The sequence below is a fragment of the Corythoichthys intestinalis genome, chromosome 2 (genome assembly GCF_030265065.1).
Source record: "Corythoichthys intestinalis isolate RoL2023-P3 chromosome 2, ASM3026506v1, whole genome shotgun sequence".
Classification (NCBI taxonomy): Eukaryota; Metazoa; Chordata; class Actinopteri; order Syngnathiformes; family Syngnathidae; genus Corythoichthys; species Corythoichthys intestinalis.
The window spans coordinates 20044189-20056075 of NC_080396.1; the positions used below are offsets into that span (position 1 = coordinate 20044189).

At 38.3% G+C, this 11887-nt stretch overlaps 1 protein-coding gene across 1 annotated transcript in view; it reads right to left on the reverse strand.

The window, feature by feature from the left end:
* Window positions 1-6593: 6593 nt before the first annotated feature.
* The window catches only part of clcn6 (chloride channel 6), a 29596-nt gene continuing 24302 nt past the window's right edge, over window positions 6594-11887 (reverse strand). The window contains exon 23 of the mRNA XM_057860075.1: window positions 6594-7039. Within this exon, the coding sequence (XP_057716058.1) occupies window positions 6959-7039 (81 nt within the window). The 3' untranslated portion in view covers window positions 6594-6958. The remainder of the gene's footprint in view (window positions 7040-11887) is intronic.

Genomic DNA, 11887 nt, shown 5'->3' on the forward strand with positions numbered 1-11887 from the left:
AAATAGTTGCTGCGCAAGGATGCGCACACTGGAATGAATGTGTGTGTGTCGAGACCTTCAAGGCAGCCGGACATGTTATGTCGTGGCAACAAATGGTGGAAGTGATCTTGCAGTTATGCCTCCAGAAATTTTTCATAGGGGTGGCCAGGTAGTGCCACTTAAAATCTTGGGGTGGCACATCAAAACTAAAACCCATAATTTCAGGTTTTTATTATGTTGTTGCAGTAAAAAGGAAAGAAGAAAATTATCAGAAAGACTTAAGGACACGCCTACTGATATACTTTGGTGTATTGTGTTATAGTTAATGTAGTGCTGCAACAATTACTCAAGTTAATCGATTAATTGATCGATTCAAATTAAATTTTGCTGCTTCGAGTATTCGTGAGTAAAGTGTTTGCATTTAGTTTTATTGATTTGGGTGGATACATTATCCTCTAGTGGAAACAGTGAATATGACATCTCATTTCACATGGCTGAATCCAGATGCTCCCTGTTAAGACCAACATAAGCTAAGTTTTTGTTTGAGCTAATGTTTTTTTAACCCATTCGTAACTTAGTTAATAGGTATATTTAGCCATTTTTGTGAGAATATGAGTTTGAACGATTTAAGAGCACTGAAAAAAAAAAAAAAGGAAAAAAAAGTTAGCCTTTTATAGCATTGTAGTTAGCAGACATTTGCCATGTAAGTTACCCAGTTGTTCTTTTGTTGGACTTAGATCCTCATTTATTTATTTATTTTTTATACAGTTTGAGGCTCAGCTCAGGTATTTTTATTTTTTATGTTCCTTATCCGATTACTCGATTATTCGAACTAACTAGTTCATCGATTAATCGACTAATAAAATAATCGATAACTGCAGCCCTAATTTAATGTAACTAATGATTTCATGTGCATAGTCCATGACAGTCCAGTCAACATTTTGAGTTCCACAAGAATTCTGTTTTATTGTATTTTGTATATATTAAGCATAAAGTGAACATTTAACAAAAGCGGGGTGGTCAGTGGGGTGGCCAACAAATTTATAGGGGGGCCGTGGCCACCTTCTGGTGGCTCCACTGTGATCTTGAGGAGTTTGTCATTTCTACATGTCACTCCAGGAATCGCAGCCAAGGTAGGTAAACAGAAGCATTTCATAAAGCCAAGCATTTTTCTACTACAGTACTTTATTCTTGTTTTAAAATGATTCGGTGGGACAGTAATGCTTAAAACTGCTCATAATTATTACATCTGAAGTGCTTAAAAACCATTTATTAAATATTTAATATATACACATTTTTTAAAATCATACTTTTGGGAAAAAAAAGTGAAAAACATGTCTTATATGTATCTCTTTCCAATGCTAAATCTGAATAAATACATTGAACACACACCGAAAAAAAAGAAATGGGGGTGGGGGGGGGTGGAGTGGGGGTTGCCACTAACCACGAAAAACGATCACTGTACACTGTAGTCACGGTGAATCATCCAGTCTTTCCAAACACATATTATTATTCATCTAGTGAAAATTTCCTAGATATATATATATATATATATATATTTTTTTTTTTAAGGCTGTCAAAATTATCGCGGTAACGGGCGGTAATTATTTTTTAAAATTAATCACATTAAAATATTTGACGCAATTAACGCACAAATGCCCCGCTCAAAGAGATTAAAATGACAGAACAGTTAAATGTGTATCTGGAGTGTTTTGCGGAGTTTTGGCGCCCTCTGCTGGCGCTTGGGTGCGACTGATTTTATAGGCTTCAGCACCCATGAGCATTGTGTAAGTAATTAATTAATTAAGTAACTTGTACTAACATTTATCTTTTAAGAACTACAAGTCTTTCTCTCCATGGATCGCTTTAACAGAATGTTAATAATGGTAAAGCCATCTTGTTGATTTATTGTTATAATAAACAAATACAGTACTTATGTACCGTATGTTGAATGTATATATTCATCTTGTGTCTTATCTTTCCATTCCAACACTAATTTACAGAAAAATATGGCATATTTGATAGATGGTTTCAATTGCGATTAATTACGATTAATTAATTTTTAAGCTGTAATTAACTTGATTAAAAATTTTAATCGTTTGACACCCCTAAGTATCGCAATATAATATCACAATATGTCGCAAACCCCCAAAAATCGCAACAATAGTCTTTTTTCAATATCGTTCAAGCCTAGCGCACAGTGTGTAAAATCATGATCTCCCGGTCACCTGAAGATGGATTTAATGACATTTCCAGGGGCCTTGTGAAGGATGAATAGTCATGAGGTAATGAATCCAGTAGTGGCTAAATAATAGCATTTGACGATGTTGATAATAAACGTTTGATTTTGTACCGTATTCCCTTCACTGGCCCTTTGAGCCCCCACCTACTCCCCGAACTCGTCAGCGCTGACTAGTTCGGTTTGGGTTCACACCAGCGAGTGAAAATAACGTTTATTTTCGAGTGTCCTTTTATCCTGGTAACCTTCCTTTTTCTTTTTGTCTCCTCGGACAAAACGTTTAGCCTCTATCGTTGCTCTTCCATCTTTGCAGAATTTGCGCAAAAGCGTTTGCATCGACTTCTGTCTTCATAATGAATGGGGACAGGTGGAAGTGGCGTATGCCGTAAAGTAGTCAGCACATTTGTATTTTTTGTGTGTGGCAGGATTCCTGCCACCCTCCTCAAAGTTAGTGTCAGTGAAAGCCATAGAGACCCCATCAAGTGTCATTCAAGTAATTGTCAGTCGACATATCACAAATGTTATGACGATATTTTATAAAGGTTGAAAAGTTACCTAGTGTTGCTTTAAGGTCATGGAATCAAGGCATCAATTGGACTTGGTTCTGTTAAAATATACTTTTAGTGTCAATCACATGCTCAAAATATTCCTCTCATTATTCAAGGTTGTCAGCACATAATCTATTAAAACAAAGTAATGGCTCTTGTCATGACGATGTTATTCACCAGTGGGACGTGTGATCTGAAGCGTAGCTAAGATGCACTTCCTGCCATTATGCATTTCTCACTGCACTTACCAATTGTTTCCCTTGGGCACACTCCTCTCTTCTTCCATCCTGCAATTTCCTTGGGAAAAATATGCATGAACATTTACAAAATACATCCAGTGGGGCAAATAAGTATTTAGTCAACCAGTAATTGTGCAAGTTCTCCCACTTGAAAATATTAGAGAGGTAAACCTCAACCATGAGAGACGTAATGCAGAAAAAAAAAAAACAGAAAATCACATTGTTTGATTTTTAAAGAATTTATTCGCAAATCATGGTGGAAAATAAGTATTTGGTCAATACCAAAAGTTCATCTCAATACTTTGTTATGTATCCTTTGTTGGCAATAATGGAGGCCAAACGTTTTCTGTAACTCTTCACAAGCTTTTCACACAATTTTGCTGGTATTTTGGCCCATTCCTCCATGCAGATCTCCTCAAGAGCAGTGATGTTTTGGGGCTGTCGTTGGGCAACACGGACTTTCAACTTCCTCCACAGATTTTCTATGAGGTTGAGAATGGCTAGGCCACTCCAAGACCTTGAAATGCTTCTTACGAAGCCACTCCTTTGTTGCCTTGGCTGTGTGTTTGGGATCATTGTCATGCTGAAAGGCCCAGCCACGTCTCATCTTCTATGCCTTGCTGATGGAAGGAGATTTTCACTCAAAATCTCTTGATACATGGCCCCATTCATTCTTTCCATTACACAGATCAGTCGTCCTGGTCACTTTGCAGAAAAACAGCCCCAAAGGATGATGTTTCCACCCCCATGCTTCACAGTGGATATAGTGTTCTTTGAATGCAATTCAGTATTCTTTCTCCTCCAAACACAAGAACCTGTGTTTCTACCAAAAAGTTCTATTTTGGTTTCATCTGACCATAAACCATTCTCCCGGTCCTCTTCTGGATCATCCAAATGCTCTCTAGCGAACCGCAGACGGGCCTGGACGTGTACTGGCTTCAGCAGGGGGACACATCTGGCAGTGCAGGATTTGAGTCCCACAGTTGATTTCTTTACACCAAGCGTTTTACCTATTGCAGATTCAGTCTTCCCAGCCTGGTGCAGGTCTACAATTTTGTCTCTGGTGTCCTTCGACAGCTCTTTGGTCTTGGCCATCTTGGAGTTTGAAGTGTGACTGACTGAGCTTGTGGACAGGTGTCTTTTATATCGATAAGTTAAAACAGGTGCCATTAAAACAGGTAACGAGTGGAGCCTCGTTGGACCTCTTTGACAGCCAGAAATCTTGGTTGTTTGTTGGTGACCAAATACTTATTTTCCACTCTAATTTGGAAATAAATTCTTTAAAAATCAAACAATGTGATCCCCCCGTCTCTCATGATTGAGGTTTACCCATGTTGACAATTACAGGCCTCTCTAATCGTTTCAAGTAGGAGAACTATTAACTACTACAATTGGTGGTTGACTAAATACTTAATTTGCCCCACTGTATATATTGATTTTAAAATGTCAGTCCAACATTTGTATCTTAACTATACAACTAAAAAATGCCATTTCTGGAGAAATTTTGTGGGAATGCTTTCATGCTGTTAAGTAAGCTTCCATTGATTTTGAGGCATTTCCTGCTGATTTTGGTGGGTCACTTCTTCCCAATTCAAAGCATGTCCAGGTCATTTTGTATTGATTTCTGGGTCACCTGATTTTGAGGTATTTCCGGGATACCTCCTGTAGATTTTTCAACCATATTAATGACTACCTCTAGAGCAGTGGTTCTTAACCTGGGTTCGATCGAACCCCAGGGGTTCGGTGAGTCAGTCTAAGGGGTTCGGTGAAGGTTAAGACACGCAGGGCCCAATTTTTGGAGGCTGACTAAATCCAGGCAAAGTGGTTTTTTAGACCAGGTTTTGGACTGGTTAGTCCACAATATACAGGTTTTATTCCCGTTATTTCAACTGCTAGTCCTCTATTTGACGGGAGGAGAAGCTAGTTTGCTCAGTGGAAGGTTGACTCTTACTTAGTATGAGGAAATAAAACAGACTTATGGGTACCGTGCACTGCGTCATCATTAAAAGAAAAGAAAAAAAAACATCTGCGTCACATTTTACGCCATGAAAATAGTATGCGGGGCAAGGATGCAATATAATGAGAATGTCGACATGAAAACAAAAATAGAAACACTGTGAAATTAATCGATTTTAACTTAATTTTCCAAAGTGAAAAGCAAATCAAAAGGCAAAATTATTTGTTGTAAATTCACACTGTTTTTTGGATTTGTGAGAAGATTCATGTTATTTTTTTTAACGTAAGACTTTGGCGATCATTTTGTGCAGGGTTTTTCATTAAATTTGATATCATTTGAGATGTAAACATGATAAACTGCACGGTCAAGGTTAATGCAACCAAGCAGGTTTAATATTGAACAATTGAAGATATATTCCTACAAATTTGAATGAAAAATTCTGAAATATGCACATTGGACCAGTCTTGGTTTAATGGTCTGAAGATACTGCAGGCATAAAGATAAAAACATACATTTTGGCCTGTTTAAAAACATGCTGCCTAAACTTAGGTTTGAGCGTTTTAGTTTAGATATCTCGATTTGGAATTGGGGGGGGGGGGGGGGGGGGGGGTCTAATTCCAAAGGGTTTGGTTAACCTGCAACATGATGCAATTATCAGAGAATCCCAAAATTTGAAAAATAAGGTCCTAATGAAACCTTTTTTTCAAATTTGTAAAAAGAACAATCATGTCAATGTCATAATGAATATGTGTAATAAGCGCTCTAATATCTATAACCCTGGCTAAATCCTGTTTTTTTTTTCTCATGGAACCTCCAGATGCATGTGTTGACTTGCATCCATCTTTTTTTTTTTTTTTCCAAAAACAAATGTCAAAATTCTGAATTACTCTCAAAATCATGAAATGTTAGGTGTATCAAATGTGATACATTTGGCAATAAAGGGTTAATGGACGTGTGAAACTCATGGGGTTTGGTACCTTTAGCAAGGTTAAGAACCACTGCTCTAGAGAGTCTTTTGTGGGTTCAAGTTGAAAATTAATCGTTTTCTTGAGTGTTGATTGTGCAATTCGAAATGAATGGGATTGCTTTTGTCATATTTTGGTGAGTTTTTGTGAGTGTTGATTGTGCCATTGGATTGGAATGGGAATGTTTTTTTGGTCAAAAACTGAATGCCATCTTTGTGTTTTGGTTTTTTTTTTTTAATATGTGATTGTGTTTTGGGGATTTTTTTTTATATGTGAATGCGATGAATTGAAAAAAAAAAACAAACAAACTGGTACTAGATTGAATGTTTCTGTTTTGTTGGAAATCCACTGTTTTTTGGGTGAACCACGACTTTTTTTTTTTTGGGAGGAGCAATAAAAATATGCATGCATCCCATCAGTTTTTTGGGGACTTTAGTGTATGAATTATAATTATGAGATGCTTTGGCTTTAGTCAGAGCATTTTTGTAACAATTGAAAGACTATGAACAACATCTAGACAACAAAATACTCATCTTTTTAAAGCAGCAAAGCACAGATGTCTGTGAGACTTGGCATAATGTGTATCATTAAAATCTCTTTAGCAACCCCCGTTCCCCGCAACAGGCCTCCTACCGTGTTCAGATGGGTATTAGCAGCTTGACCTCAGGCTATGACCTTCTCTAACCAAAAGCAGCCCTCAGCAAGCTCTAGCGCACTAAAGCACATCCGACCACCATAACTGCATGATAAAGATAGTTTTCATAATAACATATCTCAAATATCTTCTTCTGGGCAACAATAGTTGACTAACTGCCCAAAACGAGTAAAAATGAAAGAGTAGTCAGGGCTCATGAATTCAGCATTTTTAACACATTTAATAATGAAAAGGCAGTGAAATAAAAATAATTAAAGTAGTTTAAAAACAGTTAAAACACAATTGGGATTTGAACCAAAATAAACAGAATTGATATCCACAAAAATGGAATGGTCAGTTCAGGATGTGATGCACATAAGAAATTAAACTGATCCTATTAAATAGTGATGTAGTGCTGTCGCAGTTTGGCCACCAGGAATTCATGGGTTAAATTATGTCTTGTGATAATGCCAACAATCTGAAATGATCGTAAAATGAACAAGTCAGTGCAAAACAAGCTAAGGTCAACCATTTCAGTAGCAACAATTACAGAGGAGAAAATACGTATTTGAACACCCTGCTATATTGCTCTCCCACTTAGAAATCATGGAAATCTGGAATCTGAAATTTTCATCATCGGTGCATGTCCGCTGTGAGAGAGATAATCTTAAAAAACAAATCCAGAAATCAGAATGCATGATTTATTTGGGGGGGGGGGGGGGGGGATTTATTTGTGTGATACAGCTGCAAAGAAGTATCTGAACACTTGTCTATAAGCTAGAATTCTGACACTGAAAGACCTGTTAGGCCGCCTATTAAAGGGTATGACAACACCTGGGGAAATGCTAATATTCCATCATTTATCCATCAACGCATGCCTTTTGAATTCATATCATGCCACTTCGTGTAATTACACACATCGCAACACTAAGAAAATGATAGAAATTAGGTCGATTGTCAAACTAAAAGGACCCGCCCCCGAGATGCCGGAAATCTAGCATATTGTGTGCATGACGTCAGTATAGGGAAACAACCGGCTCAGTGCTTAGTACTGAATGGCGGCGATGATGGCGGACAATTTTGTTTCTATTTGCAGCGACGAATCCGACGTAACGAACATTCGTCTAATGGTGACGAGGAGAGTTATGAACCTTTCTTTGGTGTTTTGGGTTATCAATTTGAGCCCAAACGAAAGCCAATGCAGCCTAATGAAAGGATCATTGAGGGGAGCAATCACACTGATGAAACACCGGCGGCAACAGACTCACCGAATGGTTTGTTTTGCATTTCTTTTTGTGAAGCTGATACACCGTGACCGCAAAATAAAGTAATGTATAGAATAATTATCATTTAATATGCTATCATCGGTTTCGCTCTGCCAACCGACACAAATATGAATGGGATTAGAGGATTTGTTCTATACATTTTACGAGCGATAATTTATACATGTGTCCAGTCCTATATCCAAGGCGTGATATGTTTTTTATTATAAAAGAGTACTCACTCTGGTCATTTCCCTCCTTTGCTTTGCCTGGGGTGGTGAGGTGGTCTCATCAGAGCCAGTCATCGTCCTCTTTCACCGGGCACCGAATCTGCTTTCAGCAGCAATTTCTTAGCAAAACCTGATTTCATTTGCCCATAGTTCGTATAGCTTTCAGGTGTCAGATGCGCACCACACAAAACCGTGCCGGAGGCTGGGTCTGCAAAATTAGCCCTCTTAACACTGACGAACTTTACTCATTGTCTGCGTAGTCCAGCTCTTTTTCTCGCGTTCGGGAACTCATGGGTACTACATTGCGACAAATGGCTGTTTGTAAACCACATAGCATGACAAGTTTGAACCATTTTAGCGATTTTTTGATAAAACACGAACGCAACTCTCTCGTTGATAAACAATGATGGCACCTGCCTCGACCTTTTGTTTCCTTGTTATGACGTCCCCGCCCCATTCGGCTGTTTCCAGAACACTTTCGGAAATGTTCGTCATTTTCGATCTATTTTCGATAATTGCTCATTAATGTGATTGATTTTTTTGTTAACTTTATCAATATTTGTTATCTTGGCACATAACGGTTCTATTGATGTCTCACACCCCCTTTGCGTTTTCATACCCTATAAAAGTCCACCTCCACTGCATATATTATCCTGAATCGGATGGGCTTGTTTGTGGTCGATAGCAGTATAAAGTAGGGGTGTGCCATCTTAGGCACACCACGATTCGATTACGATTGAGGGTGCTACGATCCGATTATTAAACGATGATCGCGGTTATCGTGATTATCGATGCATCGTACATTACTACTTAATACAGTAGTCAAACAAATTTATGTCAATTATTTATTTAAAATATCCTAATGATTCAACAGGAACGATGGAAACATGCCCATACAACAAAAAGCTGCCCCTAAGCTGCTTTTTTATTTTACTTTTTTTTACAAGAAAGTGCAAAAACACTCCCCATTTTAAAGGGAGTACTTATTTCTCTCAACCATCCAATAAAATTTACACAGGTGGAATGAATTCCACATTTTCTGGAAACAAAGTGTCTTTAGAAATAAGACTTAACCAATATACTTTGTTTTCACAGAATTCTGTACTACTTCGCATGTTTGTAGTGTTACCGCTGTACTTAATCGTGGTTTTACACGTTCTGCATATGAAATACACGTTAGCGAATTAGCTAATTAGCTTAGCGCTCGGCGCTAACTATTAACGTCTCAAAAACTACAACAATAAAGGCTAAACAGTACAAGAGGGTTCGTTTACTCACCTTTATTAGATGCACACGGGTCTTAGCAACACACTCAGGACATTTTTCAATTGAAATGCCTTAAAAACTACTGCTGGACATCTAAATGACAAGGAGCAACGAACTATATCTCTCTTCCCCTCTTGCTCTAAAAAAATAATTTGCGCACAAAAGCACGACCAACGGGTTGCGCTTCTGTTCGTGCCTCTCTCATACACAAATTTATTTTCCAGTCTTTTAAAAAGGAGTAAATCTCTCTCTCAGTAACCAGCAGCATCCATCATAACATGCGCGAGCCTGTTAACGGTGCCAGGCTGCAGACGTGTCTTGAATTTCGTTCTGCTACGAGCGGCTGCCATAAAGTTATGAGGGAAAAACATCGTTTTTGAACCTTTATGAATCGTAATCAATTCGTCACGTGTCGAATCGCGATGCCTGTAATAATCGATTTTTTGGAACTCCTCTAATATAAAGACACCTGTCCACCCCATACAATCAGTAAGACTCAAATTTCTAACATGCTCAAGACCAAAGAGTTATGCAAAGACATGAGAGACAAAATTATTCACCTCCACAAGGCCGGAAAGGGCTACGGAGAAATTGCCAAGCAGCTTGGTGGTATGAGATCCACTGTTGGGCCAATTATTAGAAAATGGAAGAAGCTAAACATGACTGTCAATTTCAATTGGAGTGGAGCCCTATGTAAGATGACACCTTGTGTTGTCTCAGTAATCCTAAGGAAGCCCAGAACTTCACGTGTTTTTCTGCGCATAGGACAGGATGAGTACACTGAATTAAAGAGAGGATGTCTGGGCCCTGTATTGTGAGATTTTGAGTAACAACCTCCTTCCTTCACTCAGAGCATTGAAGATGGGTCGTGACAATGTCAATGACCCGAAGCACACAGCCAGCTCCGTAAGAAGCATAACAAGGTTCTAGCATGGCCTAGCTGGTCACCAGACCCAAACCCAATAGAAAACCTTTGGAGGGCTTTGGCGCAAAGTCCATGTTTCTCAGCGACACCCCAGAAACCTTACTGATGGGTGGGCCAAGATCCCTCCTGCAGAAAGGTTTGACCTCTGTAATTGCAAACAAAGGCTACTGTACCAAACATTAACATTCTTTTTCTCATGTGTTCAAATACTTATCTGCAGCTGTATCACTCAAATAAATCGTAAAAAAAAAATCATACATTGTGATTTCTGGATTTTTCTTTTTAGATCAGGGGTGTCCAAACTTTTTGCAAAGGGGGCCAGATTTGGTGTGGTAAAAATGTGGGGGGCCGACCTTGTCTGACGTCCTTTACGTAGAACAATATATTTAAGCAAATTTTAGCAAGCCATTCTGTGTGTCACATTTGCTTTATTATTTTTTTTTCTGGTGCTGAAACGATTAATCGATTAACTCAAGTATTCGATTAAAGAAAAAAGATTTGAATTAAATTTTGCTGCCTCGAGTATTCGTTTCATTAAAGTGATACACTGCCCTCTAGTCTGCCTCATTTCACATGGCTGAATCCAGCTGCTCCATGGTAAGACCAACATAAGCCAAGTTTTTGTTTGAGTTAATGTTTTTTTTAAATGCAAAAAAAAACTGCTAAATATACCAAAAAACTAAATTATGTTTATTGGTATATTTAGCAGTTTTTTTGTTTTTGAGGGAATATGTGTCTGAACCATTTGTCAAGAGCAAAAAAAAAAAAAAAAAAAAAAAAGGCACCGTTTTATAGCATTTAAGCTAGCAGACTTTTGGCATGTTAGTTAGCCATTGTTCTTTTATTGATCCTTATTTTTTATACCGTTTAAGGCTCAGCTCAGGTATTTTAATTTTTCATGTTCCTTATCCGATTACTCGATTATTCGAACTAACTAGTTCGTCGATTAATCGACTACTAAAATAATCGATAGCTGCAGCCCTAATTTTTTAAAATTAATCATTTCAACAATCTCGCAACTAGCCTTTGTGGCATTCTCTTTCGACTCTCGGGCTCCTGCGAAATACTGCTGCTGTAAAATTAAACTAGCTTCAATTTGCTTCACTTTCTCGCTTTATCTTCCCTGTAATCTTTTCGTACAAGTCAGTGTGTTTTGTTTGGTAATATCGCCTCACACTGAACTCTTTAAAAACAGCGACTGTCTCTTTGCAAATGAGGCAGGCACAGTTGTTGCGTATTTTAGTGAAGAAATAGTCCAATTTCCACCTATAGACCCTACCCACCGACGTCACAAAACCACGTGCTCGCTGTGTGGTTCCGCCCACTTGTCCGTCATTTTGTCTCTGTATTAGCATTGTTTTCAATTGATCGAGGAATTTAAAATGCATTTCATGGAAGACCCGGTGTTTTCTGATGCCGTAAACTCACTGGATGTGTTGCGTAAAAGGCGTTATGTGGAAAAGCTTCGTTCTATACAGTCGCCAGATCCATATTTGATGCCCAAATCGATGTTTTTCGACCCACTGTCTTCGCCCTGTCTGCCTGACATCTGCTACGCTGATATTTACAATTATCTTGTCCACACAAAATCAGCCTATTCCCACGAAAATTTGAAAAACTTCAAGAGCTCGGAGGCTTATAAA